The 23,318-nt window shown below is 43.3% G+C and overlaps 1 protein-coding gene across 1 annotated transcript in view; it reads right to left on the bottom strand.

Annotated features, from left to right (window-relative positions):
• The window catches only part of LOC113409657 (beta,beta-carotene 15,15'-dioxygenase-like), a 28,091-nt gene extending 5,692 nt beyond the window's left edge, over positions 1 to 22,399 (bottom strand). Inside the window, exons 1-7 of the mRNA XM_026663817.1 lie at positions 22,336 to 22,399; positions 11,003 to 11,131; positions 7,189 to 7,318; positions 6,058 to 6,205; positions 4,859 to 5,006; positions 3,329 to 3,549; positions 2,115 to 2,372 (exon numbers count right to left, since the gene is read on the bottom strand). Of these exons, the coding sequence (XP_026519602.1) occupies positions 2,115 to 2,372; positions 3,329 to 3,549; positions 4,859 to 5,006; positions 6,058 to 6,205; positions 7,189 to 7,318; positions 11,003 to 11,131; positions 22,336 to 22,399 (1,098 nt within the window). The remainder of the gene's footprint in view (positions 1 to 2,114; positions 2,373 to 3,328; positions 3,550 to 4,858; positions 5,007 to 6,057; positions 6,206 to 7,188; positions 7,319 to 11,002; positions 11,132 to 22,335) is intronic.
• Between the last annotated feature and the right edge of the window lie 919 nt (positions 22,400 to 23,318).

Here is a 23,318-nt window from a genome sequence, read left to right as displayed (position 1 = left end):
AGCTCATGACCCTGGGTTTAGCAGGCCAATGCTCAAATCACTGAGCTATCTCTCCTTCCTGCAAGAGAGCACTGCTAAAAACAACAAGACATTTTAAAGGACATATTTCTAATTTAGGACTTCCATCAAGGTTGATTTTACTGTATGTAAATTGCTATTAGGTTCCATTTTGCATAAGCCAGATGATCCAACTTCAAAAGGCTGCTTTCTCAGAGGCATTTCTCTTGCATTATTAGACTATGAGCATTTCCATTTAAAAGCCCTTAATTTGCAGGGGATTCTAATAAATCAGCTATAGGTCAAACGCGATAAAGATGTCAGCCAGATGGTATTTTTGCTTTATCACAGAAGCAGTGTAAATTCATCATGTTATTTGGGAGTTAGGGCTAAAGGCTGGGATTTTCAGAGTCATTTAAGGGAGTGAGGCACCTACGTCAATAGGGCTTGGACTCTCACATCCCTTCAACTCCTTTGAAAAGCCCAGTGTATAAAAAAAATAATGTAATGGCTTCTCATTTTAAGTGTGTGTGTGTGTGTGTGTGTGTGTGTGTGTGTGCGCGCGCGCGTGCATGGGAAGGGTGTTATCTACCTCACATATTATCCTCAACAGACAATGCTAAACAGACACGATGTACATCGGGGTCGGCAACCTTTCAGAAGTGGTGTGCCGAGTCTTCATTTATTCACTCTAATTTAAGGTTTTGCGTGCCAGTAATACATTGTAACGTTTTTAGAAGGTCTCTTTCTAGAAGTCTATAATATATAACTAAACTATTGTATGTAAAGTAAATAAGGTTTTTAAAATGTTTAAGAAGCTTCATTTAAAATTAAATTAAAATGCAGAGCCCCCTGGACCAATGGCCAGGACCCGGGCAGTGTGAGTGCCACTGAAAATCAGCTCGCGTGCCACCTTCGGCACGCGTGCCATAGGTTGCCTACCCCTGATGTACATTGATGCCATTTGGTGCTTTTTAAAAAGCTTAACACTGATATTTACTTTAATGAAAATGCCCCTGAGTGTTCACATTAGTAGTTCAATGAGATTTTTCAGTATAGTGTCTTTCTGTACAACATTGCTGAATTCTTAGACTGCAAGATAGGAAGGCAGGACAATTTGAACGGATCCATCATAAGAATGCAAGAACGGCCATACTGGGTCAGAACAAGAGTCCATCTAGCCCAGTATCCTGTCTTCTGACAGTGGCCACTGCCACATGCTTCAGAGAAAATTAACAGAACAGGGCAATTTGAAGTTATTCATCCCCTGTCGTGCTTCCCAGCTTCTGGCACTGGGAGGTTAGGAACACCCAAAGCATGGGGTTTCATCCTTGACCATCTTGGCTATTAGCCATTTTTCTTCTCCATGCATCAAATGTATCCTCCTGCATTGCTGCAGGACTGTTTTCATGGCATTAACAAGACCCAGTTTCCAGGGCGTAACAAGGCAGACAGTATCAGCCATTCCAAACTGAATCAGGCTGAAACTTGCCTGGCAAGTTGCTGAGCAGTAAATCAGATTTTCCTACAAAACAATGATGTAAAACATTTAAGCTGTTTCAAAGCTACAGAAAGGTTTGATCCTTTCCCCCACTTTAGTAAAGCTCTCATTGAAATAAAAATCCCATCATCTTCATAAAATTACTATTGCAAAGCAGCTAAGGGTTTTTTTGCAGGGAGAGGTTGGTGGGTAAGTTGCGGGGCTGGGGTGAGGGATGATTTTTCACAGGCTTCCATTAATGGGCATCAGATTGTATGTGCAAAAACCCATGCTTGCACCTGCCAATCAAGAGCCATATTGATACATTTATTCATGTGGGGTAGCATCTTGCCCCACAAACAGTTCCATTGACTTTGAAGAGACTAGTCAAGTTGAACAGGACCTTTCTCCATGAAGAAAGGAATCAGAAGCTGGCACCAAGTAACTGCCCATTGCTTGTGCAAATATAAATCGCCCTGCGCACACAAACAAACAATTACATACCCCCCAAATTTTGTGGATATCATTTAAAAAAATCAGGAATTTGGACGTGGCCTGGCAAACCAATGCTTCATACGCTTTTTCTTTTAGTGAGTTATTCAAAATTACTGCTCAAATACAATACATTAAATGTTACCTTGTCAAACCCCAGAGGAACCACAAATCGCTTGCAGGCTGGTATGGAAGTGAGTTTGGTGTTTTTCTCCAAGTCTTCATTCAGGTTTTTTAAATAGAACATTTGATATAGACTATTGTCCGGATAGGAAATTACATCAATAACAACATGGCCGTCCTCCTCATAAGCATTCACATGGTGAAAAAGGACCATGGCATCTGTATAAATCTTGGTGGATATATCCTTTTTGGTCTTTTTGTCTATGAGGTGAATCCAAGTCTGAAAGACGTCAAACACGCTAATGTTTAGTAAGCAGCAAATACTTATTTTTTTTTTTAAATGTTATTTCATTGCAAACCAGTGTTTCCAACTCGATGATGGCACATTTGATTTGTTTATAATGACGTATTTGGAGTACTCCGGTTGTGCCATTAAGCGGCGAGATTCCGGATAAGAGGCACAGCACAGAGCATGCAAGCTGGAGGTGGGGTGAGGCAGCAGCTTTCACCCCACCTTTACACCTTCCCAATTCAGGGCTGCTCTGGGAGCTGAAGTGGCCCCCATAAAAATTTAGGACCCCTGGGAGGTGTCTAAATTACAGTCACCTGTCTCACCTGACCGGAATCTCCACAGTGCTACATGCAGAGGTCCAACATGCCCTCTCCCACATGGTTCCAACTCTGGCATACCAGGGGCATCCTCAGAAGACAGCCTGCAGTTGCCTTCTTCTGTTTCTGCATTAGGAGAATTCTCCCTCAGGCGAATCCAGGGTTTTTAGAGTGCCTTTATGCCAATCTGGCCCTCTTGCCTCATGTAAAGGAGCCAGAATGGGGATTAGAATCTCACCTAAAGTCTTTACACTTATAGACCTAAATGTGTATACTATTATATAGTACGTTGTTTAAACTAGAGGTGATTGTACATGGTTACTTGACATGACAGATGAGCAGAATCTCTCTGCTGGTGTGGGATATTTCTAATAGTACCCAATACTATCCTTTTTCTCAGGTACCTCAACACCAGAGATTTACTTATGGGAATTTTAGGTGGGGTGGGATAGGATTCTTAAGGAAAGATCCTGCTATTTACTGAAAATATATATAGGAAGAGAGGGGGAAACACATTCCTCCAATGGGAAGTGACTGAAATTTTGCAGCAAGGGAAAATATAGTATAGAGTGGGAATGGTTATTGGCCTGGCTACCCTCACTGCTTGGCACATAGTAGGAAAGGTACCTTATCTTCTTTATGGAAAGAAAGGCAGGACGCCCAGTTGACACCTCTGAAGTAGGCAGTTGCCAACTTGAGAATGTCCAGTTTGAATGGCTGCTCTATGAAGATGATATAATTTTCTGTAACTCCAAAACTGTGATAGTAGCTTGGGTGAAGGAGAGACTGGGAAGGGATAGAGCACAACACTTCCAGGTGTTTGAGACAGGATTTCTTCTTTTCTTTCTCTAAACATAAATTAGAAAGATAAACTGTAATTATGTAAATAATAGTTGCCACTCAGTGAGATTCCTTTACATTCTCCTCTTAGGGGCAGAGTTCTTTCCCTTCTCCAGGATTAGCAGGGGAATTGGCCCCCTAGCTGACAACCACACAGATAAGACCAGGGCCATCCATGCAGAGGACCTGAGCCTTTTCAGTTACTCCCAGCCCCTGGGGAGTTACTCACAGGCCACTGCCCCTGAAGTTCCAACATGAAGGGGGACAGAAGTTAAGTACTGTACGTACTGACAGCTGTACAGAAGGGACTGTATGGCCCCAAGCTAGTGTAACCTCCTGGTGAGCTTGTGCTTCTGGTCACCCTCTGTGCCACAGATTATGTGAGTCTATTACAACCCTACCTATAGTGCCTGGCTCTTAAATTGTAGCCGTTCATTCTTTTCCCTCTGGAGGGCACAAGTTCAATCCTGGGGTGTTGGCCATAGAGTAACAGCTACGTTAGCAGCCGGGCCCTGCCCCATTGCTACGTTTAACAGAAATGCACAGAAAGTAGATCACCATGAAGAAGAAAAGGTGAGTGACTGTACAAGCTGCGACGCGAGTGCAAAGAAACCAATGAACAGCCTTTGCTTTGGTGAGGGCTAACATTGGCAAAGCTGGTGAGGAATGGGACCTACATACAGTTTCATGTATTATGCCTGGCTCTAACCAAACACTGTCTGTCCCCACTTTTATAAGCATTTTCACTCACTGTCCTTTTCCCTGAAAATATATTTATAAAGAAAGACACATTTTACAAATTCAAACACCAAATACTACATGCTGGATACATTTTTTTTCTGTGCATCATTTCTTAACATATCTCACAACACAGAGAATGGCAAGCTAGGAGTAGGGACCAATCCTTCTGAAACAACAACATTCTTCTGTACTGAAATATGAACAGGAAAAAGTGATAAAGATGAACCTTTTCAAACACCAAATACCCAACCAGGCCGAGCAGCTAGTTCAGGAGTCCCATCAGTCTTTTTCAAAATAACTTTAAGGAATGTACTTATAAATTTATACATACATATGTACTTAAAAATTTATAAATATTATAATTTAAATGGAATGTAATTTACATGCAGTTTCTCACTACCTGTCACGTTAACAGTGAAATGTCAAATGTCTTTGTACAAAGAAGTGATGTTAAAAAACAAACAGTGATTCAGTTGGTTTCTAGACCATTTGTGGCACAGCCCTCCACCTTCAGAAGAAAACAACAACAACAAACTAACAAGGAACTCAGAGACACTAGCAGAAGCCATCTCTTACCTGGCACTGAGGAAGGAATCTTAAAAATAACATATTTTGTCTTCCCCTTGTCAACTATAGAGGTGCCCATATTGAGAACATTTCCAGCGCTGTCATAATGGGGATGAGAAGTCGCCAGGTTCACCGCTACATATTTATTGTAGTCAACCTAACAAAGTGACAGCATAAGGATTTATAAAGAGTATGTGAAATTACTTAGCCTACATCACAAAAACTATCATCACCTTTGGCACTAGTGGCATTCCCATTGGCAACCCCAGCACAAAGGCCAAAGACTCAGGCCCTGTTTCAGGAAAGCCTCCCAATTCAGGAAACAACTTGCTTAACTTTTAAGTCTGTAAGTTAAAAACATTGAATTCAGTGGGACTTAAGCATGTGCTTAAATTATTTCCTTATTTGGGGCTTGAATGGGTCATGGATGCTGAGCTTTTGAACCTGAAGGTCACCTCCGGGATGAGGCACACGGGAAGAGGTTTGTGTAAGCAAAGGTAATTGCCATTGCCAATCCCTTACTGAATGGGCTTCACATAGCAAGGCTGTTAAACCAGCATGATTTATTTAAAGTTGATAAACAGTATTATAGGAGGGGAAAGGGACTGGGAAGTTATACATAGTAGAAAAGGTTAACTAAAAACCATGTCTTAATGCATTTAGACCCACTTTTTTAGAAAATTAAAGAAATGTCTTGCATAAGGAAATTCAGATGGTATAATGACTGAGAAAGTTGTGATATAACTGGTCTAGAGAATTAATTACACATTATATAAATTGTTGCATAATAGGGCGAGCTTGTAGGACCATTAATCAAAAGGAATAATCCAAATAATCAGATGCCATAAGCACAAGACCTGACATTATGCCTACAGCCAAGTAGGATTATGCGCAAGTTAAAACTGCAAAAGCCAATACTTACCCTAAGACACCGGGGATTTTGTAGTTTGAAAGAAATGAAGAATAAAATATTGTAAGTTAAAATAACTGACATTATAAATTGGCATCTACAGCAACTACCCCAGTCTCCATGGCTCCCAAATGGCCTGTTCTGACACAGGAAGCACAGGATAAAAAAACATTTGATCTTTCTACATTTACTTATATCAAATTTGGCCGCCTTTAACCTGACACCCCGGGCTGTAAAGGTCAGCATGACACCGTATTCATTAGCAGATAAAGCATCCATGTTGGATACCATGTTTTACCTTCTCTAATGTCTCCAGAGTGTGAGGATTAATTTTCCTAATGAAGTTAGTCTCGCTTGTAGCATAATAATCCTCACCAGTTTTCATAATATTGATCAGGCAGTTGTCTGTGAACTCAGGAATAGTGTGGGACAAGTAGCAGAATGCCCTGTGTGGATGAAAATTTCATATACATACATTAATCTTTGAGAAGATCAGCTATTTTATAGTTGCTTTCACTTTCAAATAGAATAGAAATGATCATGGCTCTGTTTGTTACTTGTTTTGTGTTATCCTCCCCTTGAGCCACTCATAGAACTGAAAGTTGTGCCTGCTATTGGAGAGCAGGATGTGACCTGTATGCAGCACAATCATTGGAAGTGGGTTTATTATTTAATTTGTACTATCTCTGCTGGCTGGTCCTACAGCAACACAGTACAACATGTTTTGGGCCAAATTTTCAACCACTCTTAACCCAATCTGGAAGTGTGAACACACACAACTGCTGCTTTTGCATGCACAAACAGTTCATCTAATATCTGGCCAATCTTGCTCCTATTGGAGTCAATGGCAAAACAACCATTGACTTGAATGGGAGTAGACGTGTGTGTGTGTGTGTGCGCGCGCGCATGCTTCTCCATGCAGTTAGAGATCACATTTTGAAAGTCTGGCCCAGTAGGTCATAGAGATTGGTACCTTTTTCAATAGGCTTTGGTAAGAACGTGGTGGATTAATACTCCTTCTGACAATACATTTTTATTCCCAAGAATATTCCCTATCATATTACAACAGCGTTAAAATAAAGACTTTGGGCATAAACTGCTTCATAGTTTTCTGTAATACTTGCTTAAAGAAATCAAAAGATTTATTGGCACACTGCAAGTAATAACTCCAGCACACACAGGCAGGACTTAACTTTGTAGTTGTTACTTGCAATGTGCCAATAAATCCTTTGATTTCTATAAGCGAGTATTAAATTTTTAAAACTGTATACAGAGACTGGGAATCAGATCCCTGGCATTGCCAATGGCGTGTCAATTTTAAACTTGCATACAAACAGAGGGGCTTATTTTGTATGTGCAGAGGGGGAATAGAAAAGCAGTTGTGTTGGAGAAATAGAAAGCAGAACCTCGTTGGAAAAACATTGCTTACTTGGCAAATAGGTTTTTGCATGGATCTGGATAAGCCATAGTTCCAAACTCTGACACCACAATTCTGTTTGCTTCTATATTGCAATTATATGTGTCACTGCGGAGGTATTTACTTCTGTAGTAAACTTCGCCTGACAAAGGGCAAACAAAATCTTTGTATTACATGCATACTGAGAAGATATTTATTTTCCTTAGAAAATTAATATAGAACACCTGTCAGATAAAGCAATTACAGTAGACCCTCATCTGGTTGGCCTCCAGTTAAGCAGACTATGGATTGTTTTCAACCCCTCATTTTTCAGAAGGTGTTTTGTGTCTCTGAAAATTTTCAGGGGAAAATGGGGCTGTGCTGTACTTTATTCCCATTGTTTATACTTATAGGCTGTCAACACTGATAGCCCAAATTTTGACTTACCCACTTTCTTTGGTTCACAAAACTTTTAGGCAATATTTTGTGTATGGGGTGTTGAGAAAAAGGTTTTAAACTAAAAATGCCAGCACTCGAAAGCAACTCTATATTGACTTATCTACATGTGCACATGAAGGAGCAGGAAGAATAAATTGTAAATTTCAAGTTCCTAAGGAATTGTTACAACAAACATTGAGGGAGTTCTAAAATTATGAAAGACAACATGACTTTTTCCTTTTTAACAGTCCCACTTTACTAAATTTGACCATTTAAGCTTTTAAAGGCAGTTCCTTTAAACTCACAATGATGCTGTCACTAAAACAGCCCCCAAGAAGAATCTGTAATTTCTCTGATGATGATTACAGAGCAGGAAGAGTCCTATTAGGTCATCTAACCCACCCCTAGTCCAGAATAACCCTTTGTTACATTCATAAAAACCTCCTCTCTAGAGCTGGAATACTTGCAGGCAGCTATTTATGGGCATTTTTATGATACTCATCACTAACATATTTGAACACCTGTCAAACAATGAATTACGCTTCACAGCACCCCTGTGAAGTAGGGAAGGATTATTATTCTCATTTTATAGGAACTGTAACTAGGAACTATCACAGAGAGGTGAAGTGACTTGCCAATCATCACATAAAAAGTCTGAGGGAGAGTCACACATAGAACCCAGATCCCTGAACTCTTATAGCTGTGTTTTAATCACCAGCCCACGGTTCCTCCGTCAGGAGAACAGTATGTATCTCCAGACATAATGGGGGAGGGGTGGCAGAAATCAATTTTCTTGGCAAATTTCAGTCTCCAGTGTTTGTAAAAAATCAGCACTCTTCTAGGTCTGAAGGAATGCCTGTATAGATTAAGCCACTTCAAGCATATAGGCTTGTGTGTCTGAACAAACACAGCTCCCTGTGGTTTAGGTGGTGCAATAAACTGGCAGTTTCAATGTCTGGCCATTTCTGTTTATGCTGTGTTCTTAAGAGGCACTGAACTGGGCAGGCAGACAAGAAACGTGTTTCTGGAATCTCTCATCCCAAAACAGCAATGGAAAATAAAAAACAAACGGGGGCAGGGAACCCAATTCTCCTACAAAGCTTGTATGTTGTGCAGCCAATAAGCACAATGAAAAACAGCCCCCATTATGTTCTAAAGCAGATGAAATAATATTCTATTTCCATATTGTATGGTCAGGTTGAGATTAAAAAGAGATTGGTATGGACAGAGGAAATATTGCTTCTGATCATTTCCAGCATCTTGCCTGAGGGTGGCAAGTAGGATTTGGACAGTCATTTAAGTATTGTTTATATAAGTGCAGTAAATATACCTGAGACCTGACTTGCAAGCTGAGTGGCAAAGTGGCCTAGTTTCACTCTTGGCTGCTGTCATAACTAGGTTCAAATCCTAAGAAGGGTGTTTTAGCCCATAATGTAAATAGGCTGTTTGCCCATGTCAAACAAACCTCTGTGCATGATGGAACTATTAAATATATGGAGATACACCTATCTCATAGAACTGGAAGGGACCCTGAAATGTCACTGAGTCCAGCCCCCTGCCTTCACTAGCAGGACCAAATACTGATTTTTGCCCCAGATCCCTAAGGGCCCCCTCAAGGATTGAGCTCACAACCCTGGATTTAGCAGGCCAATGCTCAAACCACTGAGCTATCCCTCCCCCAACTAGTAGCTGATTCAGTTTGGAATTGTGCAGGCAGGGCCGGCTCTACCATTTTTGCCACCCCAAGCAAAAAAAAAAGCACAAGCCTGTGCCGCCCGAACTGCCGCTCGGACTGTGCCGCCCCAAGAATGGACGGAATGCCTCCCCGTACCATGTGCCGCCCCAGGCACGTGCTTCCTCTGCTGGGGCCCGGAGCCGGCCCTGCGTGCAGGTTACTGGGGCTCTGGATGGAAGCATAGTAGCAAAGTCTCTATACCTCCTGGATGCACCATGGCTATCTTCAGCTGTGGTGCAGGCAGAAGCTGCTATGTGCTTCCAAACAGCTGCAGAATGGAAATTGTAAATGGAAATGCAACTTCTATTGTGAGCTGTGTTTCTTAATCCTTTACTTTAATATCTACTCAAAACCATGGTATCTAGACCAGTCAACCAGAAATCCTGCCCTAGAGTGAAATCTTGATCCCACTGAAATCGGTGGGAGATTTGTCATTGGCTTCAGTGAAGCCAGGATTTCACCCCTGGTGTAAATATTCTGTGTTGCACAGCTCTATGCATAGTACCTACAGCACAAGCCTGTGAGAGCCTCAGACGCCTCAGCTCCCATTGAAGTCAACCTCAGGAAGGGTTGAAAGACCTGGCCCTTTAATGGGTGCTAACGTCCTTGAGGAAAACATAATTGACTTAAATTTTTTGAAATATTTCCATTAGTTCCTATGAGCCAGCGTTTTCTCTGCATTAGAGCAGATTTGTCTCATGCCACCAGCATAAATCTGACCTAAAGCCAATGTAGCTGACCCAGGGATTGCCACCCCAGTGTAAGGGGGATCATCTTGTGCCACTGAGCCACTACAGCAGCGCCTAGCACCATAGGCGCCGACTCCGTGGGTGCTCCGGGGCTGGAGCACCCACAGAGAAAAATTAGTGGGTGCTGAGCACCCACCGGCAGCTCCCCATGGTCCCGCCCCCCTGCTCCAGCTCACCTCCGCCTCCTCCATGAGCGCGCCACCACGTCCTGCTTCTCCCCCCTCCCTCCCAGCGCTTGCGCCGCGCAACAGCTGTTTTGTGGGGCAGGGAGGGAGGGGCAGGGAAAGAGTAGAGTTGGGGCGGGGGAGGCACGAGCACCCACCGGCACCGGAGAAAGTTGGCGCCTATGCACCATTGGCACCCCTGTTCCCTGCAGCCAGAGAAGGGCTGTAGCTGGAAGAAAAGGGCATGGCTGGGCATTCCTGCTGCCCAGCAATCCTAAGGTTCTTGAATGACTCTTTGGGGCCAATGGCAGCTGGTGCAAATTAGAGCAGCCTTTAGAAAGACTGATCCAGCACAGAAACCTCAGGGTTAGGGGAACATGCAAGGCTGATTTTAAGCTACTTTTGCACATTCCCCTTCTGAGATGAGCACAGCATTTCCACCTCAGAGAAGGAAAGTTGCACTGAGAAGGGCAAGACCACCACCCATTCTCTCTTACCACCATTGGCAGCTGTGTCTGTAAGACTACATTGACTGTCCTGCCCTTCATTTGATGTTCACCTGCTACACAGGCCCTTGTTAGTCTGATGTTTTGCAGGACCCCTAACCAACCACATGTGTAACAGGACCTTTAGCTAAGCATCTGAAACAATTCAATGTATAAGTATTGTAAGCAAACTCCACCCACAGTTATCAAACCTTATGCTTCTGTTTAGAGACCAAGACTTGTTTTGGATGCTCGTGCTTTAATGCAGCAACCTACCGTTTTTAAATGTAAAACTGTGCACCAGAGCCAAGCCATCAAACCAGTGGTTATATTTGGTTTCCCCCACTGTATGCATGCCTGGGCCATTGCGAAGAAGAATCCCCTGCAGCCAGCATGGTAGCTCACCTGTAAAGAAAAAGGAAACAGCTCATTTCCACTCCAAGTCAAAGGTGACCTTGTGCACTAAAGGACAAATTTCCAAAGGTAAGCAGGTGCATGGATGATGCAAGTCAGGATTTTACAATTATGTATTTGCTCATGCCATTTAGGTAGGCCAATGTGGCCCTAATTATATGCAAAACTGAAAACATGAAATGACCTGAACATAACTTACTAATTATAAGAGATTGACGAGGGAGGAGCATTTTCTTCCTGAACTTTCATTTTAAAATTATCCATCTAATCCCAATTTGCTATTACCAGCAAAAGCCAGGGCTTACCAGAAATAAATTATAGGAGTCATTTATAGATCAAATGCCTCTCAGTAGATGCCAATGTAAACTGAAGGCTGGTTGAATTCCAGTAACAATCCCACTAATAAAATTACACAGTGTAATGAAGTGTCATGATGGCAGTGCTTTAGAATACTAATAATGTCAATTCTGAGAGTATAAATAAAGATTATAAATATTGTATTGAGAATACATAAGTGCTGTCCAGGGTTGAATACAAGATATAGGGATTTGGTGATTTATGACACATGAGGAACAAGAAATCAGCTAAGTTACTACATGTTATTCACAAAAAAATCTTTGCAACCTTAATAATGCTTTTTTAACAAAGTCAAGCACTCACAAGTTAGGAAATGCCAGAATTAAGCTTGCCTGTTTTTTCCTTTGTAGTATGCATGTGCTATTGTCTTTAATTACTTTATCACATTCTATTTTTTTCCACAAGACCCCTGCCTCGGTCAGTGCACAAAATAGATGACACTCATTTAATGAGAACCTCTTCAATATTTTGTGTCTTCCTCATCGTTCAATGGGAGACCCCACTACACACTGTTCAAACCCTGCTCTGAAGACAGAATTATTAATAGAGCTGATCAGAATACTTTCAACGAAATGTTTGTCAAAATATCTGGCTCCATCAAAGCTGAAACATTTTGCAGGGATGTACTGATTTTGACTAAGTTTTCAATAGGAAGATTTTTGAGGTCCAGGATGGTCTCTCTAGTCACTTCCACCGAGAAGCATTCCTGATCTTTTCTATCCAAAAAAATGGCTGTTTGAACATCTGGTTTGTGAAAGTGGTTGAAAGGTTCTGGTTTTGTTCCAATGCAGAATGAAAACAAATTGTGAAACCTTGAAAGCTGTCTTGAAACTGAATGGTCATCCTCTAGTCAGCTCTAATTATTCATTGCCTCATAGGCTCTTTTGTGAAATGTATTGCTCTAGTATCTGACTGCTTCATAAACATCAATTAACGTATTTTCACAACACTCCTTTGAGATGAGGCGCTATTATTATCCCTATTTTACAGATGGGAAATTGAGGCACCGAAATTAAGGTCAAAACTATCCACCAATTTTGGGTGCCCAATTTAAGATACCTATGACCTGATTTTTCAGAGTACTTAGTATTATATAGCACTTTATGTTAAAAGCACAGCTCCCATTGACTTCAATTGCAGCTGAGAGTGGTCACCATTTCTGCAAATCAGATGCTCAAGACAGACACCCAGAAAATGAGGAACACACAGTTCGTGGACACTTGTGAAAAGTTTGGTTTAACTGACTTGTCCAGCATCACACAGGAACTCATTCAGCTGCCTTAACCAGGAGCCCATCCTTTCTCTTTCTGCAATCCCCTGCCTCCTTTGCTACACACCTTCCAACTTCTGCAACAAGTGAAGCACGGGTCCTACAGACAACCGTCTCCTTCACTGTACAGCCCTGCTCTGCCCCAGAACAGGTCCATCCTTTGTAACGAATGAGGCTAGGTCCTGTGGGAAAAATAATAATAGGCCATGTAATTTGTGAGGGATATTGGTCCATGTGACTGAAGCCTGGTGTGTAAAAACTTTACTTTTCTTTAGGTATAAACTTTAATTCTTTGTAGTTTAAGTAAGATTTGTTATTAACAGGCTCTAAGGCCGCTCTGTCTCTCAGCCTTGATGCAAAGAGGAAGGTGACCCTTCACCTAATTAAGCCATGAACAACTGGTTCCCTAATTTTTTGCTGGTGCAAAGGGCAGTTGAAAAGGGACCTCTAGGAGTATTTTAAGAAAGGCTGAGTGGGAATATGAGTGGGTGAAAAGCAATGGCAATCACCACTAGGCCATAAGTCACATATAAGAATCTATCAAGGCCATGTGCACTCCCAACTGTTACTCCCACCAGGGGAGCAGAGGGGACTGAGATACTTCCATGAAGCAATCTCCTGCTTATCACATTTTTGGAGTAGCCTACGCTTGTGGTCTAGTCTTACGCCGGTTATTAGAAGAGAACTTCCAGTGAAAGGAGGGACTTTCCAAACTGACCAAGAGCCAAGCCTGCCCTTCCGTGACTGGGAGAGGACCATGTTTCTGGGTTATTAGATTTGTGGTCCCCTGATTTGCTCCAGGGAGGTGCCATAAGGTCGAACAAGCTAAAAATCACCACCATAAGGATCCAGGTAGATGTGGAGAATGGCATGTTCCACCTAGTCCACCCCAATGACAGCAAGGGCTGACACCTTTGCTTTCTGTAGGCTAGCTCTAAGGAAGAGGAGACCAAGACCACCACTGGCTATGCCAGCCTGACCAGAGGAAGCCCACCAGTCAGCATGAGGTGCCAACCAGAGATATCATCTGTTCCCCTGACCTGCAGTTCTGTGCTGATGCTCTGAAGGCCACGCAAGCTGAAGAACAAAGCTTTTTCTTTTATTAAGTAACTTTCTTCTCTTTTTCCCCATTACCCTATTTTGTTATTGCATGGAGATGCCTGCCAATATTACTGATTTTACTCTAACCCTTTTAAAGCGTGTATGGGTGTGTGTGTGTGTGTGTGTACATACTGTGCACATGTAAGCAAAAGCGTAACTAACAGTACATGCCATTAATCATTTCCCATGTGCTAAGTGGTTTCCCTTAAACCATTTTGTTAGCTGGTTTGTATTTGTATGCACCACTCTGCACTAAGAGGGGAATGGAGAGTTGCAGATCTTTGATGTATCAAAAAGTGGGGAAATTAGCCTGGAACTGAGCAAAAAGAGGATCCTCATTGCCTGAGCTAGGGTTTAAATTAATGAAAGGGGAGGTGAGGGACCAGCCAGTTCCCTTCATCCTAAACTAGCCCATAAGTGCTTACAGACTCTAAAGGGGAGGGGCATATGTTCTCCTCCCCCGTTCAGCTGGGGCCAGCCCCATTGCCGCTGGTGGCACTTCAAGGACTGAGAAGGAAACAACACTTAAGTATTTAGTATTTGAAAGAACTGACTTGTTGTCTTAATTTCATGATTTGATTACTGGCTGTGTTCACCTGCTGATATAATCAGTTGGTGATTCCATTCCACATCATTGTAAGGTGCTTCATTCCAACTGTGATCTTGATGTGATCATTTGTATTGTATGGTCTCACTTAGTTTAGTAAAAGTTTAAGTCAGGGGTTGGCAACCTTTCAGAAGTGGTGTGCCGAGTCTTCATTTATTCACTCTAATTTAAGGTTTTGCGTGCCAGTAATACATTTTAACGTTTTTAGAAGGTCTCTTTCTAGAAGTCTGTAATATATAAAGAAACTATTGTTGTATGTAAAGTAAATAAGGTTTTTAAAATGTTTAAGAAGCTTCATTTAAAATTAAATTAAAATGCAGAGCCCCCCAGATCAGTGGCCAGGACCCGGGCAGTGTCCTGAAAATCAGCTCGCGTGCCGCCTTTGGCACGCATGCCATAGGTTGCCTACCTCTGGTTTAAGTAATTGCCCATAGTGAGAAGTTAATTGACTTTAAGTTTGCTTGTTTATTAATTTGAAGAAGGGGTGTGTGTGTTTTCCTCCCCTTCAAAGTTGCAACAAGGGCCAAACAACCTGAAGGGCAAAAGTAATTTAGTAGAGTATTTGAGGGCCATTTGGCTCTGTTTCCAAATAAATATCTATCTTCCTCACAAATTAAAGACTGCATCATAATGCATATTCATAAAGGGTCCAAATTAAGGTTGTAAACAAACCAAAAGTAAAGCTATTCCATCATGTGACATCATTTTGACACCCTCACGGTCATCATGAGGGATGGAACCTTTAGAGCCACCACTCACACCTCGGTCACTTCAAAAGTCATTGATAGTACAAGTAGGTTGTTATCCTCTGTGGCCCAGCACTAGAGGGGGATGAGACAAACACTTTCACAATGTGTTTCACAGATATTTTCTAACAGCAGAGGAATGGTGAGACTCAGGAGTTATGAGTTCCATTCCAAGCTCTGGAGGAGAAGGTTATCTAATAGGCACAGACCTCTGCCTGTTCTCTTTCTGCCACACCCGTTCCAGCCTATCTTTGTCTCCAGTCCTGTCTCTTCTGCACATCTGGATCATCATCCCTGTCCCATTCTCCTTGCCTACTCACTTCCAGTCAGCACTGCTCAGGCTTCTTGTTTCAGTTCCAGTTTCTTTGCCCAGCAAGTCTTAGTGTCACCCCTCTGGAATCCCTGTCCCAGCCTTCTCCCCACCCCAGCTCTCAGTCCCAGTCTCTTTAACCAGACATTCCCAGTCCCCATCCCACTCCTGGCTCCTCAAGTAATCTCTCTCTCTTCCCTACCTTGGCCTCCAGTCACACCCCTCCCTACATTCTCCATCCCCACTTGCTCCCATTCATCCTCCCAGGAACTTTGTCCAATGTCAATGTGACCCCCCCAACTCCTTGTCCCAATCTCTTTGCCTAGCCAGTCCCAGTTCTCCTTTGCCCCAGCTCCTTGTGCGATCTGTTTTCCTTTCCCTCTGACCTCTTTCCTCCTGCCCTACTCATTCTCAGTTCCCATCTTTGTGCCAACCAGTCCCGGTCTCCCCCTGGCTCATCTGATTTCACTCTCCCTGCACTTATTGACTCTCAGCCCCCTCCCCCTGATTCCCAGTCCCTCTCTCCTTCCCCCACCCGTTCAAGTCCCCCATGGTCTCCATCCCAGTCTCTGCCTCAGTTCCAATCTCCTTGCTCAGCTAGTCCCAATCTTTCTGCCGCACCTCGACTCCCAGTTCCCCTCTACCCGTCCCACCACCAGCCAGCCGCCATGCCCTTTCTCCCAATCTATTCTCCTCTCCCAGGTCTTGTACTCACTACCTTTGAATCATGCAATTTCCTCTTCCATGTTGCCTCAGCCCAGCAGGGGGCATTGACTCTCCTGGCCTCTCAATCCACCTACTTTCAGTTCTGGTGCTTGGATCTGGACCTGGCACAGCTCACAGCAGCCCAGAGCTGCAACTACAGGGACAGTCCTGCTCAGCCCAAACTGGAACCTGCTCAGAATGGAGGGAATCTTCAGGGAATCTGAATGCTAAAATCCAAGTCTCTACTGAGCATGTGTGAACTCAGATTTTTCAAAGGCTTATAAATTGGCCAAATGTGGGTGGATTTTCACAAGGATAGCAAAAGGCACGTCCCTGACACAAAGGCCAACCCCCTGTTAAATTTCAAGTCCTTGCTCCAAAGCATGGGGACAGGGAGCAGACAGGCCTAATACCGTTAAAAAAAATCACCAACATTTTTGAAAATATGAAGAACGTGGTCTTGTCCTGCCAGCCTCGTTCTCAAAACTGGCTGAACAATTCTGGCTGACATTTTTCAAAAAACATTCCGTCTGAGGCAGACACCCGGCATGGAAAATTTCAGTTTCGCAAAGTTCTAAGCAACTGAAAACAGGGTAGTATAATGGAAAGAATCAGGCAACCTTAATAAAAGGCGATTTTATCAGGCCTGCCTTTAATACATTCCAAGAACGTTTATTTAACTAATACTGTATACACATTACTACTATTTATATTGTAATTGGTCCAGTCCTGGACCAGAATCCCATTGTGCTAGGCACAGTACAAACATACACACCTTCATATGGTATTAGGTTTGAAATTCTGTGCGGGGAAGAGAATAAACGGATGAAGATAGATGCACATTTGACTGTTCTAACAAGGGCTACAGAAGAGTCTAGGCTCTCTGAAGGGTTAAAATCCATGTGCATTTGGCTCTGGTATATGGATTGTGCCAGCTCTTTTCCAGACCCAAAGTCCAGAGTTTGGTCTGGAGACCAAAGGCCTAGCAAGTAGTGATCATTTAAGAGAAAGTTGGGGTAAACAAGATAACATTGCCTTTGATAAAATATGCTTGGTCAGTAGAAATGCCAGATGTTGAAGCAATAACTGAATAATTATGTTTCATCCAATGTTTCAAATTGAACAAAGGATCCCTGTTCCTATTGTGTTTCTCCTGAAGGGAAACAATCTTCTCACAGATCCAACCTTGAGTTTATGAAAAGTTGGCACGTCAGTATAAAGATATGGCATCCTTCCACCTCCCTTCCCAGGGACCAATGCCCTCCTTAAGACACACAGAAGACAATCTGTATTATCATATCCTTTCACTGTTTCTTTGCTTTAACCCCTAGGAATGTACCTGTTGGACAATCAAAGTCTAGTCTTCTTATGTACCTCCCTTTAGTCTGTAAGAGTTAGCCATACGAAGAAAGTGGCTCTCTTCAGTATTGCCACTAGAGGGCTGAGAGTAGATAAATAATGTAAGTTTAATATATTCCGGGGGGGTTTCAGATTGCAAAAGCTTTATTTCTTGTTAGACGTATAACAGAACTGGAGGGGAAAAACCATAAGAATTCACTCTAATGCTCTCTCCCCTTCCACCTCATTCCCCCCAAAAAGGATACATATCTGGATGGGGGAAAAAAACACTCTAAACACTTTCCCTGCTCCCCCCCTACAAAGAGTACATAAGATGCATCAGTGCAGAGTTTCCCAAGGCACGGGGCAAAGGACTAGGCCAGGTGTGGGCAAACTTTTTGGCCCGAGGGCCACATTGGGGTTGCAAAATTGTATGGAGGGCCAGGTAGGGAAGGCTGTGTCTCCCCAAACAGCCTGGCCCATGCCCCCTATCTGCACCCTCCCACTTCCTGCCCCCTAACTGCCCCTCTCAGAACCCCTGACCCATCCAAGCCTCCCTGCTCCTTGTCCCTTAACTGCCCACTCCCAGGACCCACTACCCCTAACCGCCCCCTGGAATCCCACCCACCCCACTCCCTGTCCCCTGACTGCCCTGACCCCTATCCACACCCCCGCCCCCTGACAGGCCCCCTGGGACTCCCTCGCTTATCCAACACCCCCCCATTCCCCATCCCCTGACCACCACCCCGAACCTCAGCCCCTTATCCAACCCCCCGGCACCGGCCCCCTTACCATGCCGCTCAGAGCAGCATGTCTGGCATCCGCGCCGCCCGGCCGGAACCAGACACGCTGCCACGCTGCTCTGCAGGAGCGTGCAACCCCACCGCCCAGAGTGCTGCCCGCGCGGCTGTGTAGCTGGGGGGGACAGGGGGACAGCCTCCCTGGCCGAGAGCTCAGGGGCCGGGCAGGACAGTCCCGCAGGCTGTAGTTTGCCCACCTCTGGACTAGGCAGACACAGAAAATTTATCAATTAAATTAAGTAGGTCTCTAACACCACATGGTGGGATTGCTTTCATTCTTCATTAAGTGGGGCTCAGCTGGAAGACATTGTTACTGTATGTACACAATAGAAGTATTACTTTGCACACAGTAAAAAGACTATTTCTAACACTGATCTTGTATGTATTATTTTCATTCTCTTGGCGAAAACAGCTAGTATCCTAATTAAAATATATCATCATCATCACCACTCCCATAACCGCATTGGTTGTTGGGACACCATCATTGATGAGCAATCAACCAATTGTCTCCATCCCTGACGATTGTGTGTCAGTGCTTGAGTCTCCGCGAAGTTCATTCCTATCCACTCTTTTATGTTGTCAGTCCATCTCTTCTTCTGTCTACCTCTTCTTCTCTTCCCCTGTACTGTCCCTTGGAGGATGATCTTGGATAGGCCAGATGATCTTGTTACATGGCCATACCACTTCAGCTTGCGCTTCTTCACAGTCCTCAGGAGGTCTTCAGATGACCCAGCGCGTTGAGTGATGATGTTGCAGACCCCTTCATTAGTGACATGGTTGAAGTAGGAGATGCCCAGGATTTTACGGAAGTATCTCATCTCTACTACCTGTATTTTCCATTCAAGTTCTGCCATAGGGTCCATGTCTTGCACGCATACAGAAAAATGGAGATGACCAATGCTTGCAGCAGTTTCAGTTTGGATTCCAGGGAAGATGTTCTTATTCCTCCAAATTGGCTTTCGCTTTGCCACTGCTGCTGTTTGCGCAATTCTTGCCAGAATTTCTGCTTTGGATCCTTCATCAGTGATGATTTCCCCCAAATATTTGAAATGTTTCACTGTCTCCAGTTCTTGTCCACTGACAGTGATATGTGAGCTAATCCCATCACGTTTGTTTGTCATCAGCTTGGTTTTCTCTGCTGTATTTTGCGGAGGTTTCATCCAATTGTTTAACAAGGTTGGCAAGTTCATCTTCGCTGCCCACCAGGCCGTCAATGTCATCAGCGAACCGAAGATTTGAGACTGTTCACCCCCCAGTGCTGACTGTGCATATGTGATCTTCTAGGGCATCAGTCATTATGTGCTCCAAGTAGATGTTGAACAGTGTGGGCGAAAGAAGGCAGCCATGCCAGATTCCAACAGTGGTGCGAAACCACACTCCTATTGTGCCACTGATGAGAACTGCACTGCTGGCCTTGGCATATAGTTGTTTAATGGTAAGAATAAGGTTACAACCAACATTGTACTTCTTCATGGTTGCCCAGAGAGCTTCGGTGCCATACTCTGTCAAATGCCTTCTTGAAGTCAACAAAGACATGGTAGATGTCCTGCTGGTGTTGTAAGGACTTCTCACATAGAACACGAAGGTTGAAAATCTGTTCTGTGGTACTTCTTCCAGCATGAAAGCTAGCCTGTTCTTCAGCAATGATGTTCTCCACTTGTGGCTTCAGTCTGTTCAATATGACTTTCAACATCACTTTGCTGAATTTGCAATTAAGCTTATGGTCTGGTAATTTTGACACAATTGCAGGTGGCCTTTCTTTGGCAGAGAGATGATTAGTGACTGTGTCAACGTGAGGACCACTCACAGGTCTGCCAGATCTTGTTGCAGATCTTGGTGAGTACGTCTATTACTATTTCTCCTCCGAATTTCATCAATCATCAAGACAAAGAAGGGAACAGTCTTACAGAAGAAAGGGACATCATCAATAGGTGGACAAACCTAAAGTTCTGAGCACACCTAACATCTGTTTCCTACCAGCATCATGCAACAGAAGGAAGCCACTGATGCATGGAGGTGCAGCAAAGCATCTGCACAAAAGGCAGCCCAGTGCACCGGGAAACATAGGTGAGACAGACAGCCACTGTTTCAGCTACTAGTGCATGGGCTGCATAAGCAGATGACCTGTCTTAGGCACCTAGCTCCAGGAGAGGATTCATAGCTGAGGCTCCCAAGCAGAGTCAGCCACTTAGGTGCCTAAGCCCCTCTCTTCTCTCTGCCCCTCACCTCAGCAGATCATTCCAGGCTAGTTTAGGCAGCTTCCTGCTCAGCCGTCCGGCTTCTGAAAATCCCTTCCGCACACAAAACTCTTTCCTCGTGCATTATACTGGGAAGGACGGAGACTAACTCACGGCTGAAGATTCCGCTGAGCAGCGGCCCACCTCGAGGTCAAACATTGCAATGCTGAGCAGAGTAATGCCTAAAGTACCTCTAAGGATCTGGGTCCTAGGGAGATTTTTTTCCCTCCATCTGCCAAGCGGAGATAATGATATTTTCCTCTGTCCCCTGAGGGATGTGAACATGAATCCATAAATGTTTGAAAAGTGATCAGATATTACAGTGATGAAGTCATGTTAAATGAGCATGTTATTAGACAGAATAGCACAGTGAGTTGCCAGTGAAGTTCCTAGAAACAAGGAAAGCCAATAAAGTCCTCATAAATGCAGACTGAGATCAGTACATAGAGTGAGTGATAATACAAGCCACTGAAAAATACACAGAGAAGGGGAGGTGTGCGTAGCTGACTGAAAAAATATTGAATGTTTAAAGATTCTCTTTCTTTCCACAACCAATAAGTAACTGGACCAGCATCTGTTTTAAGTGTGTTCTATTCTGAAAAGTGACTTTAAAAATTGGCATTGTGGGATTCTGTGTTTATTGTCTCTGCACCATGACCTAAACCTGGAATCTGAGAGTCAAGTTGGGTCCTCTGAGGCACTGCATCTCTACCCATAAAGATTTTGCAGGTGAGATTTTAAGTAATTCTGGTTGAGGATTGCAAGCCAGAATACATAGAATCCAGTTCACCCCTTATCTGTGTTAGCCACGATTACAGGAGTGAAAGCAATACAATCTTGTTTTTGTCTCTATCAGCAGCAGATGTTACTCTGAATTCATACCGGGGCAGATTGTTTGATTAAGAAGGTGCCACTTTTGCCTACTTGCTGTTCCGACAACCACTCTTTATAAATCATTCTTTATCTCGCTGCATCACAAAACTCTTTAGAATGAAATAAAATGTGGCAATCAAATCAAGGCAAAAATACTAACCATGGTCACAGTATCTACTGAAATGACTTCACCCAAAATGCATTAAAAAAAATTGATTTTCATTAAATCACCAACTTAAATCATCTGACTTTAAATTATCCTGACTCAGGAGAACCGTTCCTTTTTCTCTGGCTTATCCTGCCCTCTTTGTAATAAAGCCACTTGGCATTAGTTATGTCTGCCTTTCTATTTGTCTTTAGAAACAGCTCTACAAGGAGTTACAGTCCCTCTCTCCGTCGCCAGGAAGTGAAAAAGACAATGTCAGCCACTCCTCTGAACTGAACATGAAGAAAGTGACTAGAGGCTAGTGACTGACTACGGAAAGAGGGAGAAACTGAAAGGACAAAGAGGAAGGGAGGGAATTGGGGTGGCACCAGATTTGAATCCACCTGACTTTGCCGGCAACCACCAGTTTCAGTGACTCCTTTTCAGACTTACTTGCAGGAAATGTACACTTGGAAATGTACACCCAAAAATGTCCATAAAGTGAGAAAAGTCCTGCAATTAGGGGGTAGAAATAAGATCTGATCTCAATCTTCTAAACAGCCATTCACCTCTCTCTCATATTCTCCCTTTCATTAGACCCAGCAATTCCCCTTCTCAGTGTTGTCTTGGGGGAAACAAGTGCTAGATTATTAACTCATTTGAAAACATAAAAATACCCACCCAGTTTGGAACAGATTGTCCTTACCTTTCACCTCTGCTTTTATGGGCTCTGGGTGTTCCTCTTTATTTCTACCAAAGATCACATCCATGTCTGCTGCACTTAAACAACCTGTATATCCCCTGCACAGCTGGTGTTGCTCTTGTGGTTCCCTCTCTGACTGGGCTGCAAACAGCTCTTTCCTGTTATTTATAGGGCCAAAGTGCGCCTCCCGCCTGCTGCTGGTGGCTGATAGTCTGTCAATTTACAATAGCTGTTCTTTAATCCTTAGCACATATAATACTGTAATTCTCTCCCTCCCTCTCCACACTTAACTCTTTATCTCTACTCCTTTGATAGACAGAGAGAACTAATTCATGTGCCTTTTTGCTCATGATTGAACAAGAGATCAGTTCAGCAGGGGGCTATTGTCTGATCCCACCTGAATCCCAGGGATTCTGAGAAACTTTGGATATTGATTAGATAGGGATCCTTGCCCATATAACAATGCTGAAGGAAAGAGCAAAAAACCTCCACCTGCTACTGTGATCCTGTTTTTTAGGAGCTAATAAAAAAAAAAAGTCTCTAGAGCTGATCACATCCTTCTCTTTGGAATACAAGCTTGTGCCATTCTGAGAAGTAGCAGAAAATGATCAGTGCACAGCTCTGTGCTTTATTTTTTGAACAGACTGTTGAAAAGTAAGCTAAAGGGCACCTCTCTGAATGACAAATGGCTGTCTTCACAAACAAGGGTTGTAACATCACTCAAATCATGTAATGGTGAGTAAGCGGGGTTAGGGACCTTTTTTTTTTTTAAAAGAGTTAACTTCACTGCTTTTGTTTCAAGATTAGGTTCTTAGCTGATTCCAGTGTTGTTCATGTTGAAATCCTCCCGTCAAAGAATTATTTCAATATAAAGCATGTGATTGCAGAGCAAACCAAGGGACTACATTTAACATGAACGATAAGACTCCTTGTACAACTGAATAGTATACAACTTTATGTGAGATTACCTTGGAAGTCAGAGACTT

This window comes from Terrapene carolina, unplaced genomic scaffold (assembly GCF_002925995.2).
Source record: "Terrapene carolina triunguis isolate 2854851 unplaced genomic scaffold, T_m_triunguis-2.0 Scaffold33911, whole genome shotgun sequence".
Lineage (NCBI taxonomy): Eukaryota > Metazoa > Chordata > Testudines > Emydidae > Terrapene > Terrapene triunguis.
Note: the sequence above shows the minus strand (reverse complement) of the source record. Positions and strands in the feature narration are given on the sequence as shown.